Below are 24277 nucleotides of genomic sequence, written 5' to 3'. Positions count from 1 at the left end.
CCGTTTTTTCTCTGGCTGCTTTGAGAATCAACGGCGCGGTGTCACTGCTGCCACCTTGTGGATATATGAGCAAAATGTTTTATTTTAGCATAAACAGTTCCTCTGATAGTGTACACACTTCCTGTATATTGTGTTTTATACACACATAGTTCCTGGTTCTGGAATCTTAGAGTGAACACACTCCAGATCAGACAACAACATTAACTCTCTCTCTCCTGTGATGTGGAGATTTCAGGATTAAGTTCCATTTAAATTTCTGACTGTGCAGAAATATACAACCTTTAACAAATACAACAAATATTACAACTGAAATGTGCAGCGGCCAGAGGACAAGAATGGGAATATTACACTTCCAAAATAAATTAAAATAAATATCAACTTGTGCAAATAATTAATAAACACTGCATGTCGTGGTTAAAGTAAAATAATCAGTGATGAAGTGAAGTTACTGATACCACAATGAAGTTTATTAATTTAAACCTACATTAGCATGTCCCCAAGTGTTTTATTCCATATGTCACACTTTTTTATGTGTATAATTACATTTAATGTTGTGGAATGTCCAGAAAAAAAGTTCTAAAGACAAAAATCACACCTTGTCGTGTTACTGCGAAACCGGTCTACACTCATTCTTCCAAATAAAGTTCAGAAATAAAACTTTCTGAAAGTAAAACTTTATTATATTAAAGATAATTATGAAAGCTATAAGTGATATAAAACTCCCTCAGTGATAAATGTGTTAAATGAGAGAAAGGAGAAGTGAATACGCCATTGTTTTATCCTGAATGGCAGTTTTATCCCTCACTTGATCCACTGAGCAAACTTATGGAAATATCAGCAGGACCATGACCTTTCTTTATCTCTTCTGAAATCAGGGCTGTCTGTCACACTGCTCTAGTTTTAACACAAAATAAATAAACAGGCGAGGAACTTTTTAAACCTGAAATCCCATCTTTACATTGAGAATATCTGTAACTGGAACAAGTCCATTAGATCAGTGGTTCCCAAACTTTTCCAGGGCAAGGCCCCACAAATGGCATTAAAATTTGACCGAGGCCCCCCTTTTGCAAGATGTCTTTAAAACACATTAAAAATACAGACTTCTGAATATATCCGTCTTTTTTTTTATTAACAATTACATCTTACATCTTTACATTACATTAGGAATTGATTTTGTGTGTGTGTGTGTGTGTGTGTGTGTGTGTGTGTGTGTGTGTGTGTGTGTGTGTGTGTGTGTTCAGTGTGTAAAGGATTTGGATTTGTGCATGTAAATAAACTGGAAAGCGCCAGTGTCCTCGTCACGTCCTCGTCACATCTTCGTCACGGGGTTCACGTCTCCCTGTGTATAGAGGCGAAATAAAAGCTGTTCGCTTCCTTCATTCCCACCATTTTGAAAGCTCAGACATGCAGCTCGTGATGGTCAGAGCATTGTCTCAGTATAGTAAAAGAATGAAAGTAATGTTGATAAACCACATAAAACATTCCTGAAACCTGATTTTCTGTTACTGAACAATGCTAATTGTTGACCATTTACACATCAGTGTCCTCACATGGATGTGATTTAAAAGGACTTTGTCGTCGTCATATGACCTGGAGGCTTTACTGAGCTCTTTACGGTAGGAGAAACTGTTTTAATCTACTTTCTCTCCTCATAGGAAATAATCACTTTATTCACCTTCTCTACTCTGTTTAATGCTTTATTTAAATGTACAGAGATGAAATGAAAATGCTGATAATAATATACATGTGTAATACCTGATTATAACAAATATTATAAAGCTATAGTGGAGTTTGAGTTCTAACATGTTACTTTACATTTTTATCAATATAGATAACAAGTGAGAATGATTGTGGCATAAATAATAAAATAAATAAGTGTGTTGGTGTAAAATTGATTTATAATCACACAGTTGATAGATACAGTGTGACTTTAGAGATAATTATATACTGCAAAAAAACTCATGAGACTATCACATCCCTTTATGATTCTATGATCAAAGTACAAAACTAGTAAATATTAATATCTTCTATAAATGATGAGAAATTATTTTGTGTTTTTCTGATTTAACTGATATAAAGAAAGGAAAAGTTAGTGTAAGTGATGGGAAACTGTTGTAGGAAATATCAGCTGTAGATCCTATTAAAAGCACTGGGAGATTAGTTCTGGCTTATGGTTTGGTAAAAAATAATTTATATAAAGAAATACTTATACAATACTTAGACAGTAAAATAACATGGATGTTGTTATTTTAAAGGATCAGAATTGATATTTCTTATTTATCTTTTATCACTTTAACAGAATAGATTGTACAGTACTGTGTAAAAGTCCTCAAATATAATAAAATGTTTCTATATTTAATAAATAAACTATATATAGCAGTAAACTTTAATGAAGTAAATCAGTATTTGTTATGAAGCCTTTAAAGCTGTATCACTTCCCTCAGGTTCAGGTTTTCTGCATCTTGGGGAACCTCACACAGTTCTTCTGAATATTTGGTTCTCACTTTGGTTCTGCAGTAAAACCAGAACAGACTCATTATGGGTTTATCTGAAATGTCCTCTGTTACTGAGCACTTCCAGAACATTCATCTCTATAACTTCCATCCATCTTCTATACCGCTTATCCTTTTCAAGGTGGGGTACACGCTGAACAAGGTGCTAATCCATCGCAGGGCACATAATCACACACACACCCATTCATACTCTATGGACACTTTAGACATGCCAATCAACCTACCATGCATGTCTTTGGACTGGGGGAGGAAACCGGAGTACCCAGAGGAAACCCCCACAGCACGGGGAGAACATGCAAACTCCGTGCACACACAGAGCCACGGGAATCAAACCCCCAACCCTAGTGGTGTGAGGCAAACGTGCTAACCACTAAGCCACCGTGCACCCTATCTCTGTAACTTTTCATATAAAAATGTAACTACTTGTATAAGTAATAAAACCTAGTTGTATTAATTTTCTACTCACACATTAATGCCAAAATATCAAATAAACATCTCTACTTTGTTTTAAAAAACGTAAGGGTGTGTAGACCTTTGCACAGACTTTTGACTACTGTTTATGAACAGCAGGGGGCAGTGTTTTGTGTAATAGACATTTATTATTTAATTCAAGGTCAACGCCCATTAAAAACAGGGAAGGAGAGATCACTGTGGGCTAAACTGTGTGTGTGTGTGTGTGTGTGTGTGTGTGTGTGTGTGTGTGTGTGTGTGTGTGTGTGTGTGTGTGTGTGTGATCAGTGAAATAAACAATAATGGACTTACAGTCATTTAATGAGAAGAACTTTACAGCCTTTAACATTTACAGGTTTAGAATTAATTTGTTTTAATTAAAAATGTAATATAATTAAACATCCCCAAATTGTGCAGAAGCTCGGCATTTTAATAGCCATAAAGCAAAAATAACAAAAGGGGAATTTACATTTTTATTTAAAAAAAAAATCGGCAAACGTCTCTCCTACATCTTATATTTTCTGTCCTGACTGCTATGACGTGTTTGTTAGAGCGACACTAAGCCAGAACAAGCCGTGTTCCAGGAAGAAGATCAGATTATCAGGTTTTTCAGGAACGAGTTAATTAGATGAACAAATAAACAACACGGACTAACACCTTTAACACCGTCTACTAGATCTGACTCTCTCTCAGTCTGGAACTTTAACAGTCTGGTGTTATGGGTGGGGTTTAGTCAGAATTCCTTCAGGAGCTGGTGGGGGTTTGATTGAGAAACCATTCACACACATCTAACACAGAGCTGTGTATCCTGTATCTGATCTGATCTCTGATATGTGTCACATTTGATTCCAGAATTTGCTGATATTTACTGGAATCCATCTTTGATCTACCTGTGCAGTCCTGTGCCATGGACTGCCACACAACCCAAAAGCAAAAAAAGAAATAAATCCATTTAGAGCTAATGCCATCCAGGTGTTACAGTCGGAGATAAGAAGCTGCTGATGAATCATAACCTATTTAAAATTCATGTACATAGCTTATGGACTACAAAAATATTCTCTAAATTTGAAGCATTTCACAGGTCATCAACTCGTGTTCATAAGGTCACTGGCTTGTGATTCCTTTAGGGAGCAATGTGATTATTTGTTTTCCACTGAAAACATCTTCAAAAAATACTGTCCTTTCCTTTTTTTGCTAAAGACAACGGCTTGTCTAGATGATGATAAAATGCTTGCACTGACACAATGACACGTTTATCCAAATCGGAAATTTGTGTAGAAAGTTCTAATGAATGCAGATTTTTGGCTGGAAAATGTGGCTTCTATTGTATTCCTCTGAAATACTTGATGAATTTGAAGTCATGTATTGTAGATCAACACACAGCAGAATTTGACACACGCTTCTGGTTAAATTTCATGTCATATATTGTTTACCTCGATGGCTTTAGACCGGAATACATGCTAAACATACACACTGTTTTTACGTATTTGTAGAAGAGTACTGATTTATAATCCCACAATCCGGTGTCACCCAGAACAGGAGAGAGTCTTCTTTCAGCCTGGTTTCTTCTTCATGATATCTCAGGGAGTTTTTCCTTGTCACCGTCACCTTTGACTTTTCTCATTATGGATCTAATCTACCCCAGGATTACTGTAAAGCTTTCTTTTGTTAAAATTGCTATACTTATTTTAATTGAATGCTAAAAGCCTTGCACATAAATCATACCTTCTCTTTGGAATTAATAATGCATCAAAACCTAATTGAATACAGTCAAACCTTGGATTGCGAGCATAATTTGTTCCGGAAACGTGCTCGTAATCCAAAGCACTCGTATATCAAAGCGAATTTCCCATTAGAAATAATGGAAACTCAGATGATTCGTTCCAAAACCCAAAAATATTCATATACATAATAATGATTAACAGAAAATACCATTTTTTATTTGTATTATTTAAATTTAATATAAAGTAATCAAATTTATTAATTATTGTGTAGGACGACTTTCATTGTTACTAATGGAATCACTGCTATCTGTTGGCTCGCCGGAATCTTTTTCTTTTTGTACGATGTTAACAAGGAACCTATCCAGTGACACTTGCTTTTGCCTCCTTTTGAGAATTTCGCGGAAATGTGACATTGCTTTGTCGTTAAACAGATTCATCGCTCGCACTGCTACAGTCTTACTTCGGTGGTGCTTTTCTACAAAATTTTGCACCGTTTCCCACATTTTACACACCTCCCTAATCTCATTTGAAGTGAGGGATTTCGCTGTCTTTTTCTCCTCCTCCTCCTCATTAGACGAGACCTCCTCCATAACCTCTTGCTGTTGCTCGTGATGCAGATCCATGAGTTCGTCGGTGGTCAGCTCCTGGCCATGTTCCTCCACCAGCTCTTGAATGTCGTCTTCATTCACCTCCAGTCCCATGTTCTTCCCCAAGGACACAATTTCATTGACAACTGACTACTCGCAACTCAGCTACTTGCATACCTCGTTTGTGCTTCTCGATGATTTCCTTCTTAACTTCCACCGTAATCATCTTCTTTTTCTTATCGACTTCCTTTTAAATTTTTTTCTTCATGGGGCCATTGTCGCAGTACAGTTACTACACAGTCACAACAGTTACAACACTATAGTAAACAGTATACGCTCACATGGATGTTGACTATACAAGTGAGGCACACTGACTGAGACCGAGCATGTGAGAGAAGAACCATCAGCTCAGTAGTGATCACGTGACACTCGGCAGACAAAGCAGCATATACGTACTACAGATCCTCGTATTGCAAGACCTCACTTGTATATCAAGTTAAAATTTATTACAAATTTTTGATTGTCTTGCAAAACACCCGCAAACCAAGTTACTCGCAATCCATGGTTTGACTGTACAAGGTTTATAGACATCTTTTTCCTGGTGTTTGTCAACAATTTTACTGGGCGGATATGGTGTATAAAAAATGAAAGACACCACATAAACTATATATATATATATATATATATATATATATATATATATATATATATATATATATATATATATATATATATATATATATATATATAGTTTATGTGGTGTCTTTCATTTTTTATACACCATATCCGCCCAGTAAAATTGTTGATATATATATATATATATATATATATATATATATATATATATATATATATACACACACAACATAGCGGCTTTCTGTTCATTCCACCACATCTACAGTATTAATAATAATGCCAGTACTTAGTTAACTCAGCAATAAAACTGGGTGTATGGTAGTGCAGTGAGCTCAGGTTACTATCTTTGCTGAGTTTTTGATGAGGCGCAACTTAGGCACTTGGTATTTCCATACTTAAATTATGATATGATCACTGAATTAGTATGATACCTTATGATCACTGAACTAACCCTAACCCTGGATGAGTGATGCTAATTTAGACGCTCACCTGAGTAGATAGCATTACTTTAGCATACAGCTCACGGTAATGTTAGACATTCCCATTACCTTTTTGAAAGTTAACGAAAGCATAGCATTACAACTGTTCACCATGATGTAATACAGAGAGTGGGATAACGTTAACTGCTTTTAGCAAGTGTTTTGTACAAGACAAGCTGTAGTAATTAGCATTAGGAGGATGGGTTAGGGTCGTGTTTCTTCATGTATTTGGTGAATGTTAATGTCGATTAACAGGTGCAGACAGTCAGTGGCTAATGGAATTTAGATAACTCAGAAATGTTGAGGCCAAATGTTCTTCACAAGGTTAACATGACAAAAAGAGAGGATGGGGTTACATTTGATTGTAATGCTTTCCACTGACTATGTAATGTTGGTTGACTTAATTAGGTTGTACAGAAAATTGGCGGTGAGGTGCTAAAGGCTGGAAAATGAATATTGACAAGCTATCTAGATTTTCATGGTGAGGCTAAAGCACCATTTTGCTCATTAAGAGAGTGAACATTTCTAAAATTACACAGTTTGGGATTCTGTAATGCAATTTCTCAGTTAAAGCCCAAAGGAATTTGGACATATTTTGTAGCTAACCTCTAACCAACATGATTTTTGCTCTTTTACAGCTTTTCAAACAGAAGGGAGCGGGACTCCTGTCTTCCCAGATGGCTGGGAGATTTGTAAGAAGATGTATCAAAACCAATTCTTACATCTGTCAAATGTTTTAATGATTTTAATAAATGTCATCTGAATTTCATGCAATTTTTTTGGTGAGCATTTTAGTAGAATTTTAGCATACAAACAAATTGCATTTGAGGATAATTGTAAAAAAGTATAAGCAGCATCTCTGTGTTATTTTTTAACACGTCGTTGTGTAGAAATGTTTCACACACAGGATGTGTTAAATGTACTAAAACACTGATTTTGTTGAAAGTAACACAAAATGTATTGTCCTTAACTAGACACGCATCTGTTTCAAGAGTGCATATAGCCCCCCATGAATGAATGGATGAATGATGAACTCATTTGTGTGCTTCGACTGCCATCTAGCGGTCATACAATGTAACAGCATGTCGTTGTCATGTCATTACATAAATGATTAATCATACATTTCTCATCACTCCAATTAAACAATATTCTCTCCACTGTGTGGAAGTTTGGAATTGTGGAATAGCGAACATCCTGAGCATCGCATGGCCTCTTAAATGAATCGAATGGAATCCGTGACGTGTTCACGTGACGTATCACAACATTTGTGTCACCTTTTACAATACAGTTGTTCAGCAGAATATTAATCATTCTTTACAACTGCTTCGTTAGTGGAGAGCACCAGTCAGTGATTCTCCGTTTCAACTATTCAGAAGAAAACTTTTTTCTGTTATAAGGTGAGTGTTAAACAGAAGTATGTCTTCGAGCTTTATGTAGAGTGTTGCAAAAGATTTTGATTCCTAAACACGCGATATTTTCAGTGCTGTATTTGCCTGGGTCAATACTAATCTGACATTGCGCGTGCTACTTTGACTTTAAATGTTATCAGTCACAAGTCGCTACAGTTACTACTTACTGCCTATAACTTAAAACTGCTGGAAGCCTGTTAATGGCCACGTTCCAATCTGCAATACTAAGCACTAAAATTAACAGTATGCCAGAAACGGTATGTAGTGTACTTATTCTAGTGGTACACCGTTTGGAACGCAGTCGTCCTCTTTCCTTATTTATCCTTTTCCCACCTGTAGTCTAGACGTATATAAATCCTACTATATGATTGCCTAATACCGTCCTGTCCCTGCGCTTGGATTGGCTAATAGTAAATTCGTATAGCAAGGCCTACCCAATTGTAATTCAGGAGGCGGTGCTTAGCGTTCTCTTTTACCTTATTAAGGTAAGATAGGTTAGCCTCCTTGTGCGCACTTCTCAAATGTACTTTCAAATTCGTGGGATTTTTCCATTTAAAAAATTGTCCACATATTTCACCACCTTCCACTGCAAGACACTTGCTTTTATCTGACACACAGTTATATTCAAAGTAACCCCAAATAGGACTCTGTCGCTTTATTCCGACTTTCGGTCGGTCCATGATGCCAGGCGAGGAGCATGGACTATGCAGTGTTCAATTTGACATGGAATACCGTAATTTCCGGGTTCCCAGTCGGAAATGTCAACTCTGAAAGATATTTGCTCTATGAAAGACATTGACAAAGACGAAAACTAAGGACATTTACTCTAGAATTGTATTTTATTTTAGCTAGTTTTGCAAACAGACAATACAGTTTTAGTTATGGTTTTTTTTTTGTTTGTTTTTTTGTAATGCCTCGTTTTTATTTCGATTTCAGTTAACGACAATATTTTTTCACACCTAGTTTTCGTTATTTGGTTCGTTTTCGTTTACGATTATAGCCTTGATTCAGATGGGACTAAAATTATCAGACAACCGCTGAGTTTGGCGAAAAATAATAAGTAATTCAGACTGTAATTTTCTCAGAGGACGAGAAAAACACCAATTTGGCTGAACACTGGAGCATCTGTAAAACAGGAACTTACCCCTGAACCCCATGTGAATGTAATCCTGTCCAGATAGGGCTGATGGCGCTTAACAGCAGAAAACATGTCAACAGACATCTCGGACATGATGGATAAGAGCTTCTTTTCTCATTTGCAGCTCAGTATGGTATTAATGAGGAATTCAATGTAGCAGCAGGGGCGATAATAAAAGTATGACAAGGTTGTGCAGAGTTACAGCAGAGTACAGGCGAGCGAGAGATCTACGAAATGACAAGCGTGATGCTGTTGATGGTGGTGTTAGCTTGAAAGTTGAAGCTTTAGAACCTGCTCTGTTTAAGCAGAGTGTACAAATGTGGAGGTGAGAAAGCGGGACAGACTAACATAATAAAGCACTGCTGCATCACTCTCTTTAAGTAGAGATGATGTACGGGTTAAATCCCACTGGCATTAGTATTATCAGGCAGTCAAGTGGCATTGTGGATTCATCACATAATCACATAAAGGTTAATAGAAAAGTTAAGGCAGGATTGCTCCTTTAATGTTAGCAATGTAAAAGGAACATGTTATCTGACTGCGTAAGATGATCCCAGTAAAAGAGAGGGTGGTCAGTAAAAATGTCTGCACATATATTCGGGGTGTGTAGATAAACTGTTGTGTATGAGAGAAATTCAGTTGTGCGAGCACTGAGGCCTAAAGCAAAGGTAAAGCAAAATAAAAGAAAATCCTGTCCTTCACTCCATTAAAGTCTGCATCCATTTTCTTTAATCGCAGGTGTGTCAACATCTAATCTTTTTAATTATATAATCACAATATTTTTGGGATCATCTTAATTTAAGTCTAAAACTGGCTTCAAGTTCATTAAAAAGTTACTGTGTGCGTATCCACTCCTCAGACCATCCTCAAATTGTCTGTTGACCCTGTCAGTCTGTTACTTTGCAGGTGGTGGTGTGCACACGAACATCTTGACTTCAACACGTGTCACTCAAACCACAGACCCTGGCTGCATTTTAGCGGCCATCAAACAGGTGCCAGGTACAACTGCATGTCATGCTGAGAAAGAAAACAGCACTATGAACCGATACGCTGCCCTCCAACAGCTTGGCGATGGCACCTTTGGCTCAGTCACACTAAGCCGCTGCCTGGAGTCTGGTGAGCTTGTCGCCATCAAGAAGTGAGTCGAGCTGTTCTAATGTTTTCTGTCTTTGTTGCTGAGTTGGTATGAGGATCAGGGCCACATTCACAAATAATCTTGTATAACATGTAGCTCACTGAAGAAACTCTCGGCTGTGGCTCTGAGACTAGGCGAGCACAGAGCCGCAGACCGAGACTAGGTGAGCACAGAGCCGCACCAGACTGAGACTAGGCGAGCACAGAGCCGCACCAGACCGAGACTAGGCGAGTACAGAGCCGCACCAAACCGAGACTAGGCAAGCACATAGCCGCACCAGACCGAGACTAGGCGAGCACAGAGCCGCACCAGACCGAGACTAGGTGAGCACCAGACTGAGACTAGGCGAGCACAGAGCCGCACCAGACCGAGACTAGGCGAGCACAGAGCCACACCAGACCAGGACTAGGCGAGCACACGGCCGCACCAGACTGGGACTAGGCGAGCACAGAGCCACACCAGACCAAGACTAGGCGAGCACAGAGCTGTACGAGACCGAGAAAGGCTGAGTACAGAGCCACAGACCGAGAAAGGCTGAGTACAGTGACCTGGACCAAGTCTAGCTGGGTGCAGAGCTCCAGACCAAGACAAGTTGAGCACAGCAACTTGGACCCAAATTAGCAGAGTGTAGAGAAACACACCAAGACTGACAAAGCACAGAGCCCCTTACCTAGCCTGTCTAAGCACCAGAATGAGGCCATTGTGGTATCTTGAGAGGTTTTGCAAACTCTTGGCATTTGAAGCTTTCTGTGTTTTGAAGCAGGCAGCTAGTGATTGCCAGTGCATTTTCAGTAAGCTTGAGTATAAAAATGTACCAGTGTATCTTTTAACCAGTCAAGTAGCGAACTCAGTTAATATGATAACTGCTGCTTCAGATGTGGAGGAATCCAGGGTTTAAAGCCTCCCATTTTGGTGATTATGTAGCTATCTGTCAGGCTTCTGAAAGCCACAGTTTAGGGTTTGCTCTATTTTTAACTTGGACAGGATGTTGTTATGGGAGAAGGGACATGAACAATAGCACTGGAGTGTCACACTGATTTAACTCAATGGAGTTATATTTACGTTTTAAGACATTTTGGTTGGCAGCACAGGATTACATAGTCGACTAATCTGAAATGAATTAATGTGATGAAAAAATACTGCTCTGCCAAATGCATCCATGATCAGGTCGTCAAAATTGTAATCAGGTCATCAGAATAAAGTGGGGTTTTTGTACTATATTTAGCACACTTTGATCAACTGTTGATGTTCTTCTGGTTGTCTGATACTTTTCATGTCAAAAGAATGCTAAATCATGAACTGCCAAACAGCTGTGAAGTTAATGATTCAACACAGGGGGATGCACAAGGAAAACTAGATTGTGATTTGTATTCTTTTAGTCCTTTTGTCCAGCAGGGTTTCTTTTTGCAGGCGTGTATGCTTATGGTTAGTGTGTTACTGTTGTATTTTTTTGTATCATCAGTGTTCATGAATTAGTATGTGTATGTATATGTATTTTATTTCATTATGCAGAATGAAAAGGAAATTCTATTCCTGGGAGGAGTGCATGAACCTCAGCGAGGTCAAGGTAAGTACAATTGTTGTCAAGATGCAAACAAAAAGTTATGTCATGCATTCATCTCTCTGAATGCACTCCCACATAGGGTGGTGTGTGAAAGTTTGCGAACCCTTTGGAATTGTCTATATATCTGCATAAATATGACCTAAAACATCATCAGATTTTCACATTTGAGATAAAGAGAACCCAATTAAACAAATGAGACAAAAATATTATACTTTGTCATTTATTTATTGAGGAAAATGATCCAATATTAAATATCTGTGAGTGTGTGAACCTTTGCTTTGAGTATCTGGTGTGACCCCCTTGTGCAGCAATAACTGCAAATAAAAGTTTCTGGTAATTATTGATCAGTCCTGCACATTGGCTTGGGGGAATTTTAGCCCATTCCTCAGTACAGAACAGCTTAAACTCTGGGATGTTGGTGGATTTCCTCAAATGAACTTCTTGCTTCAGGTCCCTCCACTATATTTCTGTTGGATTAAGGTCAGGACTTTGATTTGGCCATTCCAAAACATTAACTTTATTCTTCTTTAACCATTCTTTGATAGAACAACTCATGTGTTTAGGGTCATTGTCTTGCTGCATGACCCATTTTCTCTTGAGATTCAGTTCACAGACAGATGTCCTGACATTTTCCTTTATAATTTGCTGGTATAATTCCGAATTCATTGTTCCATCATTGATGGCAAGCCGTCCAGGTCCAGATACAGCAAAACAGACCCAAACCATGATACTACCACCACCATGTTTCACAGATGGAATAAGGATCTTATGTTGGAATGCAGTGTTTTCCTTTCTCCAAACATAACCCTTCTCATTTAAATCAAAAAGTTATATTTTAACATTTTGGCTTGTCCACATGATCTTTAGCAAACTGCAGTAGGGCAGCAATGTTGTTTTTGGAGAGCAGTTGTTTTCTCCTTGCAGCCCTGCCATGCACAGTATTGTTGTTCAGTGTTCTCCTGATGGTGGACTCATGAACATTAACATTAGCCAGTATAAGAGAGGCCTTTAGTTGCTTAGAAGTTACTCTAGGTTGCTTTGTGGCCTCGTGGACTATTAGACCACTCTGGGGAGGGTAACGATGATCTTTACTTTTCTTCCATTTGTACACAATTTGTCTGACTGTGGATTGGTGAAGTCCAAACTCTTTAGAGATGGTTTTGTAACCCTTTCCAGCCTGATGAGCATCAACAACTCTTTTTCTGAGGTCCTCAGACATCTCCTTTGTTCGTGCCATGATATACTTCCACACACGTGTTGTGAAGATCAGATTATGATAGATCCCTGATCATTAAAACAGGGCGCTCACTCTCCTGATTTTCATCCCACTGATTGAAAACACTTGACTCTAATTTCACCTTCAAATGAACTGCTAATTCTAAAGGGTCACATACTTTTGCCACTCACAGATATGTAATATTGGATAATTTCCCTCAATAAATAAATGACCAAGTATAATATTTTTCTCTCATTTGATTAATTGGCTTCTCGTTGTTTTTAGGTCTTATGTGAAAATGTAATGATGTTTTAGGTCATATATATATGCAGAAATATAGAAAATTCTAAAGAGACTTTCAAACACCACTCTACAAAAAATTTCTCATGCTGTAATGTTTGGCTTCAGCTGCTCTGAAGGTGTGGGGAATAAATGTTCTTACATTTCTTATGATTATGTTTTGTCACTTGTTTGTTTTTGTTTTTTGTTGCTGGCATACCAAAAAAAACAAACAAATTTAAAACAAATTTCTACAGCTACACAGTGAAGCATGTCTGTGTGTCTTGAAATTGCGGTGCTTCTAACTCCACTTGTCCCTGTATTAATCCTATAAAACGGCATGTGATCAAGCAGGCAGCCTATCAAGTACAATTACTAGATGATGAATCCTTTCCAATGCATGGAATTACACAGCTTATAAATAGGCATGTGTTGATGTACAGTTCTCTTTTTTATTATTGGTTTGCAATATCATTTAATTATAAAGGTCATTAAAATAGCACAGGTCTCACTGATTAAAGCTGAACTACATAAATATAAGAACAGATTCCAAGATATTTTGTCTGTACTGTGTTTAGTGTTGTCTCCGTATATTGCATAGTCACATATCAGCACAGGTCTATTTACAGATTATTCTTTTACCCTAAGAATACACTGGCCACTTTATTAAGAATGCCTGCCTATTCATGCAATTATTCTGTCAGCCAATCATGTAGCAGCAGCACAGTGCATATAGTATTAGTATGGTGTTCCTAATAAAGTGGCTGATGCGTGTATGCTGCTTATATTAATTTCAAATCTCACTTGGGTTTAGGCTGCAATGGACAATTATATTTGATAAAACCCTATAAACAGTTCACTTGGCATCATCAGCACCTTGTTTTATTTCCATGGCCTGTCTATAATAACCTCCTTTTTTATTTGAAATGTTCAGATTCAGGGGTTTGTTGAGTGTGTGATATCGATGGTTAAACGAGTGATTTCTTTCATTCCCAGTCCCTGAAGAAACTCAACCATGCCAACGTGATCAAGCTGAAGGAGGTCATCCGGGAAAATGATCAGCTCTACTTTGTGTTTGAGTATATGACTGAGAACCTCTATCAGCTCATGAAAAAAAGGTATCCAATAAAATGAGGAGCTGTAGACTACAGAGTACAGGTTTCATAACATTCTCAAAATAGACGTAAAAGTATACTACTCAGCTGTGTTTTTTTCCACTTATTTTTCCAGAACACGCATGTTTCCTGAGTCTACAGTGAGGAATATCATGTTTCAGATTCTACAGGGACTTGCCTTCATTCATAAACATGGTGTGTTTCACAAACAAAGCTTTCTCTTTTAATAACCTGCCAAACAGAATTCAGAGAACAAATAAATTAGATATTAAGTGCAACTTCCCTGAATCAAAAATAAGAAGTGTTCATGAGAACTCAAATATTTCAGAAACCTTTGTGGTAAGAAACACTGTTAATACTAAAGATCTGATGCTGAACATTTTTTTCTAAGAATTTGCCATTCCTAGCTTTGTCTGTAATAATCACATCTTGCCTATTAAATTGTTTTGCCTTGCCTTTAGGCTTTTTTCATAGAGACATGAAGCCAGAGAATCTTTTGTGCATGGGTCCTGAGCTCGTGAAAATTGCTGACTTTGGACTAGCTCAAGAGATACGATCTCGTCCTCCTTACACTGACTATGTGGGGACAAGATGGTATGTAACAGCACTGGCTGTTATATGTAGAACAGCCAGTAATATGTAACAGCACTATTATTATCAGTATTATTCTACATTTATTTCGGGTTGCATTTTCTTAGACACAATACACACATTTCTCTTTACGTATCTTTTTTTTTTTGTCCCCCAATTTTTTAAATTTTTCATGAATTTAGGTACCGAGCTCCAGAATTGCTTCTCAGGTCCACAAGCTACAGCTCTCCTATAGACCAGTGGGCCGTAGGCTGTATCATGGCTGAACTCTACACGCTCAGACCTCTGTTTCCTGGCTCCAGTGAGGTGGACACTATTTTCAAGATCTGCCAGGTTTTGGGAACTCCGAAAAAGGTAGTAAGCAAATGATACTTGATAAAATACTTAGATATGATACTTGATACTTGATGAAATATTATACTCCGGGACTACTCAAATATAAAATATTTCAAAATGATTTTAATTTCAAGCTAAATTTATTAAATGATTTATTGTTTAGTTGTGCAATTTTGTGAGCATTTGATGTGTACCTTTGGCCATGTAGAACGACTGGCCTGAAGGATGCCAGCTGGCTGCCTCCATGAGTTTCCGCTGGCCGCAGTGCGTGCCCACCAGTCTAGCCACCCTGATCCCCAGCGCCGGCTCCGAAGCTATTCAGCTGATGAGAGACCTGTTACAGTGGGACCCTAAAAAACGGCCAGCAGCCTGCCAGGTAACACAAAGTTTAAAATACTTTTTTTACAAGTATTCAAACCGGGCAACCTTACAACCTTTTCTATAGGAGCTCCACATTACGGAGTATGCTGGTACTGGTTAATGCAGCAAAAGAGCAGTCTTTTCTCACTGTTACATTCCAGCAGATGAGCCAATCGACATATGAATCTGGAATGATTGACAGTTGCCTGGGCTGTTTGAACTCTCCGATATTAACTGACACCCCCTGGAAGCTGCTCCCCTTCCCTTGTCTCACATTAGTAATGTGTAGGCCGGTGCACTCGCCTCGCTTCGACTCAGTTTTCCCACTCGATCGATGCAATGTTGCTTTCTGTCACAGTAAACGGAGAATGTTTTGAAATCATTAATATGGAACAAAATCTATCATTGTATGTTTAACATTTCTAACATTATTATTATTATTATTATTATTATTATTATTATTAGAAATGATTATGAGAAGCTAACATTATTGTTATAAATATATAACTATACTTATTACGGATTCACTAGAATTCAAAATGCATTTTCAATCACATTCATCTAGGAAAATTTTGACCAAAACAGTTAAATAGGGTACAGCGAAGTGTCAAATCTAATGTTTTTTGCAAATAATTTAAAGTACTCGGATGAGTCCAAGCAGCACTCTACAAGGCTTGTACAAGGTACATTAAACAAGAGGTTTGTAAAAGGGCTGTATGGAAAATGTGCTGTTTTATTCTGTGCAATGTGTTTTTACATTTACTCAATTCCCTCACTGAGAAGAACTCAATTTGACATTCTTCTTCTTCTTCATGGTTGGCAGGTCTGAATTATTATACTGCACACCACCACTGCAGTGTTCTATAATATCATCCTCTAGGAAAATGTGACATTGAAAATGGTAAATGGTCTGCACTTATATTGCGCTTTTTTATCCTTAGCGGTTCCAAAGCGCTTTACACTGTGTCTCATTCACCCATTCACACACACACTCACATACCAACGGTAGCTTGCCATCGGGAGCAACTTGGGGTTCAGTGTCTTGCCCAAGGACACTTCGCATGTGGAGTCACATGGGCCGGGAATTGAACCGCCAGCCTTATGAAAAGTGATATCATGATGTACCAAAATGTTGTTACACAGTCTTATCAGATGTAAACACTAAAATCACAGTTCCTCATCTTCTAACCATGGCTCATGATGCTGTTCGAATTCCAGGCCCTGCGATATCCCTACTTTCAGGTGGGTCAAGTCCTAGGCACGCCACAGCAGATTCAGGACCAAGGACAAACACAGCCTCTGCAACTCAGGCCTGAACCTCTTCCTCAGATCCCACCGCTCACCTTACCTCATACAGCCCATCAACCACAGCACCTTCCAGAGCCTCCTAAAAGGCCAGAAAAGGCAGAGGTCAAGATGGACAGGGCAGTGCAGAGACGCTTTCCTCTAATACATGACAAAGCCATGACAAAAGCAAGGTGAGCAATGCCACTGTGTTGGTGTGTTAGTTCTATCTCATAAGGCACCTTTTTTTTTCTTTTTTTTCTTTTTTTTCTTTCTTTTTTTTTTTTTTTTTACATTATCATGTTAGTCAAAATATTTTAGAAATGTGAAAAAAAAATTTTTTTCAAAATTTAACACCACCTACACTTACTGGCCAATTTAATAGGAACACATGTCCCATGCTAGTCATGCTATTATCCAGTCAGGCAATCATATGGCAGCAGTGCAGGGCCTAAAAGCACTGTAAAACTGTTGATCTCCTGGGATTTTCACACACAACAATCTCTAGGGTTTAAACACAATGGTGTGAAAAACAAAAAACCCATCAGCAGTTCTTATGGCCGGATACCAATCTGACAAGCTGACAAGAAAGGCTTTGGTAGCTCAAATAAACACTCTTTAGAACCATGGCGAGCAGAAAAGCATCTCACTATGCACAAAACATCAAACATTGTTTGACCTTATGGAAGACTGGCTACAACAGTAGAAGTTTACATTGGGTTCCAGTCCTGTCAGCCAAGAACAGGAATCTGAGGGTACGGTGGGCACTCAGCTCAGTGGGCTCAGCCAAACTGGTCAGTTGAAGATCGGAAATGCATCACTTTGTCTTTTTACAATCTTCACCTGCCCACTGTAGCCTGAAGCTGTTGCATGATTTTATGCAGTTGTGCTGCTGCCTACATGATTGGCTGATTGGATAATTGCTTGAATGAGTAGGTGTATGGGTGTGACTAATAAAGTGGTCAGTGAGTGTATGATCAAAATATATAATCACTTAGAAATTGTTTCAATCATAAGAATAATTAATGAATAATGGAAAAATGAAGATGGAAACCAGACTTGATTAGTAGCTTTTACGTGCAATGCCAGGACAGAGAACCACGTTGACTTTTGTTAAGGGCCCAAACACAATATACTGCACAATCATATACAGTGCCCTCCTCTAGTATTGGCACCCTTGGTAAATATGAGCACAAAAGGCTATGGAAAAATTGTTTTTATTTTTTAACCTATAGGTGTGCAACAATTATTGGCACCCTTTTAGTCAATACTTTGTGCTACCTCCCTTTGCCAAGATAACAGCTCTGAGTCTTCTCCTATTATGCCTGATGAGGTTGGACACCTCCTGCCTGATGAGGTTGGACTTTGTGTACACCAAAACCACCTCTGGTGTTTATTTCCAAAAAGCTCTATTTTGATCATAGAACCCGATCCCATTTGAAGTTCCAGTAGTGCCTGGCAAACTGAAGATGCTTGAGTTTGTTTTTGGATGAGAGTAGAGGACTTTTTCTTGAAACCATTCCAAACATCTTGTAGTGATGTAGGTGACTTCGGATTGTAGTTTTGGAGACTTTCTGACCCCAAGACGCAACTAACTTCTGCAATTCTCCGGCTGTGTTTCTTGGAGATTTTTTGGCCACTCGAACCATCCTCTTCACAGTGCGTTGAGACAAAATTGACACACGTCCAATTCCAGGTTGATTCATAACATTTCCAGTTGACTGGAACTTCCTAATTATTGCCCTGATGGTGTAAATGGGCATTTTCAATGCTTGTTATTTTCTTATAGCCACTTCCCATTTTGTGAAGCTCAACAACCTTTTGCCGCACATCACAGCTATATTCTTTAGTCTTACCCATTGTTATGAATGTCTAAAGGAATCTGGCCTATGTGTTACCTCATATTTATACCCCTGTGAAACCGGAAGTCATGGTTGAACAATTTCCTGTTCCTGGTCTCCCAAGTGTACAATTTATTTATTTTTTAAAAAATATCAATGGGAATATACTTGAAATTTATTTTTCTCATATGAATTCATAGGGGTGCCAATAATTGTTGCACGCCTACATTTAGCAAAGATATAGTTTTTCTTTTATATATACCTGTGTTGTGTTTGCAGTTGTTTGATATCAATGAGAGCAATTATTTTTTGTGAATTTTTTTAACAAAAGATCAAAAGGTTAAACAATAAACACAATTTTTCACAGCCTTCTTTGTTCATATTTACCAAGGGTTCCAATATTAGTGGAGGGCACTGTATATGCTCATCTGTGAAACATGTGGTGGTAGTGTCATGGTTTGGGTTTGCATGGCTGCTTCTGGAACAGGTTCTCTCTAATCTTTATTGATGATTGTCTGCCAATTTACAGAGAAATGCATCCAAATTAATCAGGAGGAACTTCATCATGCAGCAAGACAATGATCCAAAACATACTGTTTAAACTGGCCAAGTCAATCACGAGACCTTAACCCTACCGAGCAGCATTTCACCTCCTGAAGTGAAGACTGAAGGGAAACAAACAACAATTGAAAGAGACCGTGGTAAAATCCTGGAAAACCATCACAAAATAAGAAACCAACAGTTTGGTGATGTCACTGAGTCACAGGTTTGATGCAGTTATTGCAAGAAAGGGATATGCACCCAAATATTAAGTGTTATTTACTTTAATTTACTTCAAGACTGATGTGTTCCAATTCTTTTGCTCACCTAAAAATTGGGTGGTCTGATACAAAAGGTAATGTTTTATGTTGTTTAACACGTCTAGATGTAAATACCAGGAAATAAAAGCTGAAATCCTAAACTCTCGTCTCATTTCCATCTTTTGACCTCAAACCCAAATGTCTTTGGTGTATATCACAAACAAATGAATTAGCCTTGCCGTTCCAATAGTTTTGGAGGGGACTGTACATTACATTTAATAAAATGACATGCATGGCTAATTACAATATAAAACATGTACTCGTAATATTGTCAAAATTCCGAAATTCCATTTGAACATGGTCCCGTTCCATAAAGCTACATCTTCCAATGAAAATCTGGGCAAACACCACATACTGGTCACCACCAAAAGTAAATGTCTCCACTGAAATGGACTGGAACTCGAGAGACTTCAGCAGGGAAAAATCTGCCACAAAAGCTAGATTAATGTTGCAATATGAATCCGAAATCATGGGATACATAGTTCATGACTATTACGAACACCACATACAACAATAAACTGGCCGTTGTTATGCAGTCAAATGACTGCGGAGTAAGATCGTTGATTTTCTTTCCTTGATAGGCTGGACGGCTGTTGCAGTATATCTGGTCTATGGTTGCGTTCGTGTGGTAAATCCAGTCCACCAGCCACTTCAGTTTGCAATCACAGGTGAACAGATTTCCACGTCAAGTCAGTGGACAGCACACAGTAGTGAACAGTTTTACCATCAGCTCATCCAGTAACCAGTCCATAGTATTGCTGGATGTTAAATTAATACATACACTTTTGTCAAAGTGTCCACCCATTTAAAGAGATCTTTTGGCAGAGACTCCAGATTGTTTTAGGCAAGGCTCCTGTGGGGACATTTTAGTAAAAATCATTTTATTCTATGAAGGCTTGTTCACTCACATGTTTGTCTTTAATTTGAGATTTACAATAAATGCATTTGACAGACAACTAAATTTACCTGAATGATCTTTTGGTTCACTGTGATAGTGAAAATGGCGTTTAAGAGCATATAATCATAACTATATTATTACTGCACCATATCTCCTGTCACATTTTTGACATTTGTTGCAGTTTTTCCAATTACATGTATTTATTTCAATTATCTAAAGACAGCTTATCAGACTAGAGACTAGCTACAGGGCTGGAGACATTATCTGAGAAAGGGAAAGGTTTTCACAGAACTAAAAACATGGTTTGTATTTTTTTTAAGTTGATGACAGAAACAGAATGTTTAAAAATGAACAGACAGAAAAGTATGCATATATTCTCTACTTGAAGTTCAAAACTGCTATCTCAGCATCCATGGTGCTTGTCAAAAGTGGTAGTGTGAACACTACGAAACAAAACATAACCATGTCATACTGCTGTCCTATTTATAGATAGAAACTAACCATTAATAGTTAAGCAATAAATGTAACTGTTGTTTTCATGCAAAACATTCAACAATGACACCTTTGCTGTCCAACTGAATGAAGTCCCAAACTTCCACTGAATTCTTACTGGATAATTACAACCACATGTTGAACCTGTCACGTATCGTGACGTAACGGAGATAAGGTAGGATGCAATCGCAGTATGAACAGTTTTATTTAAGAGAGAGACAGGCAGACAAATCCAAAACGTGATCCACAAACGTAATCCAGTAACATGCAAGGTTCAGGCGATCGGCAAACAGGCATAAAGGGGCAAGGCAGGAATCAAGGTCGCGATCACGGAAATACAGGGTCGAGAAACAAAACAAGAAACATGAACTATAGTGCGGGACTGGTAGCGGATAAACCAGCGTGAACTAAACAAATGAACCTAAACATGAAACATGACATGGACTATGACTATGACTATCTATCGTAAAGACAGTAAACTAAGCTACTATAATATTCCACGTTGTGTGCTGGGATCTCCATTGGCGGCCCTGGGATCTCCATCTCCATCTCCATTGGCGACCCTGGCCCCCTGGGCAGAATGTCCCAAGCAGAGCCTGGAGACCGCACGGCATTCTTGGCGAAACAAAAAAGTAGAGCGACGTACACAGCAGAGCGATGTACACAGCAGAGCGACGTCGTCGGCGGAGCATGAAAGCAGAGCGACGACCACAGCCGGGCAGGCAGGCTGAGAGAAGTCCTTGGCGGAGCATGAAAGCGGAGCGACGACCACAGCCGGGCAGGCAGGCTGAGCTACGACCACAGCCGGGCAGACAGGCTAGGGCGAAGTCCTCGGCGGAGCATGAAGGCAGAGCGACGTCCTCGGCGGAGCAGGAAAGCAGAGCGACATCCACAGCCGGGCAGGCAGGCTGAGTGAAATCCTCGGCGGAGCATGAAGGCAGAGCGACGTCCTCGGCAGAGCAGGATAGCAGAGCGACGTCCTCGGCCGAACAGGGAAACAGAGCGCTGTACTCAGCAGAGCAGGGAAGCAGGGCGACGTCCTCGTCGGAGCATGAAAGCAGAGCGACGTCCCCGGCTGAACTGGAAGGCAGAGCGACGTCCTCTCTAAGGCCAGGGAGAGGAGCGTGGGTCTCCGTGAGGCCAGGGAGAAGAGCGTGGGTCTCCATGAGGCCAGGGAGAGGAGAGTGGGTCTCCTCGAAGCAGGAGGGGGGAACGATGTTCGCCATGGAGCAGGAAGGCTGAGCGATGACTTTGGCTAAACAGGGAGGCTGAGCGACGTCCACGGTTGACCAGGGAGGCTGAGCGACATCCACGGCTGACCAGGGAGGCTGAGCGACGTCCACGGCTGACCAGGGAGGCTGAGCGATGTCCACGGCTGATCAGGGAGGCTGAACGACAACCTCAGCTGAACAGGGAGGCTGAGGCTTTGAGGTCACCAGGTGAACCTTGGGCGTGAGCAGAACTTGGCTGTGCGTGTCGGTAGACTCGGGCGTGAGCAGAACTTGGCTGTGCGTTTCAGCAGACTCTGGCGTGAGCAGAACTTGGCTGTGCGTGTCAGCGGACTCTGGCGTGAGCAGAACTGGGCTGTGCGTGTCGGCAGACTCGGGCGTGAGCAGAACTGGGCTGTGCGTGTCAGCAGATTTGGGCGTGAGCAGAACTTGGGCGGCCGTGTCGGTAGACTCGGGCGTGAGCACAACTTGGCTGTGCGTGTCGGCAGACTCGGGCGTGAGCAGAACTTGGCTGTGCGTGTCGGCAGACTCAGGCGTGAGCAGAACTTGGCTGTGCGTGTCGACAGACTCGGGCGTGAGCAGAACTTGGCTGTGTGTGTCGGCAGACTTGGGCGTGAGCAGAACTTGGCTGTGCCTGTCGGCAGACTCGGGCGTGAGCAGAACTTGGCTGTGCGTGTCGGCAGACTCGGGCGTGAGCAGAACGTGGTCTACCGTATCAGTAGACTTGGTTGTGACATCAGGAACTTGAGACTTGACTTGGATTTCAGAGACTGGAGACTTGACTTGGACCTCAGGGACTTGAGACTTGACTTGGATTTCAGAAACTTGAGACTTGACTTGGATTTCAGAGACTGGAGACTTGACTTGGATTTCAGGGACTTGAGACTTGACTTGGACTTGGACCTCAGGGACTTGAGACTTGACTTGGATTTCAGAGACTGGAGACTTCGGTGACTGGAGACTTGACTTGGACCTCAGGGACTTGGTTGTCCGTGTTAACATCAACTTGGTGGCTCATCCGCTCATAATGCATGTGGAATGGAAGATCAGCACTGTTCGCCACATTAAATCCCTTCAACAGCTCATCCAAGTTGTAGCTCTGCCCTGGTTCTCCAAACTCCCTCAGAAACAGGTACGAGAACTGCCTACTGTCCTCCAGTACCCGGGGTCTCATGGCTGCTACTCGTTGTGCCTACTTGCGAGCTGGGCTAAAAAATCGGGACATCATGAACTTAATCCATTGTTTCTCCCTTGGCTACGGGTCAAACAGGCTGGAGAAGTAACTCTGGCAGTCAATCATAAAATAGTCCGGATAACCGGATAATCCATGAAGGTCCATTGCGAGAACTGCATAGAATCCAAGGCGGGGATGATTGGCGTGGACCTCCGGGTTCTGCGTCCTCTCCGTTCTTGTCCTGCATCCATGATGGGCGGAATATTCTGTCACGTATCATGACGTAACGGAGATAAGGTAGGATGCAATCGCAGTATGAACAGTTTTATTTAAGAGAGAGACAGGCAGACAAATCCAAAACGTGATCCACAAACGTAATCCAGTAACATGCAAGGTTCAGGCGATCAGCAAACAGGCATAAAGGGGCGAGGCAGGAATCAAGGTCGCGGTCACGGAAATACAGGGTCGAGAAACAAAACAAGAAACATGAACTATAGCGCGGGACTGGTAGCGGAGAAACCAGCGTGACCTAAACAAACGAACCTAAACATGAAACGTGACATGGACTATGACTGTGATTCTAAACATGAAACATGAACTATGACTATCTATCATAAGGACACTAAACTAAGCTACTATAATATTCCGCGTCGTGTGCTGGGAGGCGTGCCGTATATAAGCGGACATGATCAGTGTCGTAAATGCTCACAGCTGAGGGCGATTGAAACATACGTGAAAATCCCAGCCAATGACAGAACAGGGAGGAGACATGACAGAAACATAAACAATCACACGTGTCTAAATGTCACTACTGTCAACAACGGAAAAGCAGGTGCTCACGCAGTCGCGCTTAGAGCACGTTGCTTCAAGGGGAAATCGTGACAGAACCATTGTGCAGTTAATGAATGTGCCTCTATTGTTTCCAGACTTTTGAGCTAAACTGTCAGTTGGGACACAGGTTGTGCTA

At 40.1% G+C, this 24277-nt stretch overlaps 1 protein-coding gene and 1 pseudogene across 3 annotated transcripts; one reads left to right on the top strand and one right to left on the bottom strand.

Annotated features, from left to right (window-relative positions):
• Nucleotides 1–1399: 1399 nt before the first annotated feature.
• Nucleotides 1400–19607, top strand: LOC108256381 (serine/threonine-protein kinase ICK). 3 transcript variants are annotated; one of them, XM_017453228.3, is made up of 11 exons: nt 1400–1616; nt 7028–7786; nt 9843–10074; nt 11584–11638; nt 14127–14248; nt 14361–14440; nt 14707–14839; nt 15019–15190; nt 15381–15548; nt 16751–17010; nt 19187–19607. In XM_017453228.3, the coding sequence occupies exons 3-11, from the start codon at nt 9974–9976 to the stop codon at nt 19203–19205; spliced, it is 1110 nt and encodes a 369-aa protein (XP_017308717.1). In that variant the 5' UTR covers nt 1400–1616; nt 7028–7786; nt 9843–9973; the 3' UTR covers nt 19206–19607. The 3 variants fall into 3 exon arrangements, with proteins under 3 accessions (XP_017308717.1, XP_017308801.1, XP_053533697.1); XM_017453312.3 differs by having other exon boundaries at nt 9828–10074; XM_053677722.1 differs by lacking the exon at nt 9843–10074.
• Nucleotides 19273–23310, bottom strand: LOC128629394 (leucine-rich glioma-inactivated protein 1-like; annotated as a pseudogene).
• Between the last annotated feature and the right edge of the window lie 967 nt (nt 23311–24277).

This window comes from Ictalurus punctatus, chromosome 29, assembly GCF_001660625.3.
Source record: "Ictalurus punctatus breed USDA103 chromosome 29, Coco_2.0, whole genome shotgun sequence".
Classification (NCBI taxonomy): domain Eukaryota; kingdom Metazoa; phylum Chordata; class Actinopteri; order Siluriformes; family Ictaluridae; genus Ictalurus; species Ictalurus punctatus.
This window is presented reverse-complemented; position numbering and strand designations above follow the sequence as displayed.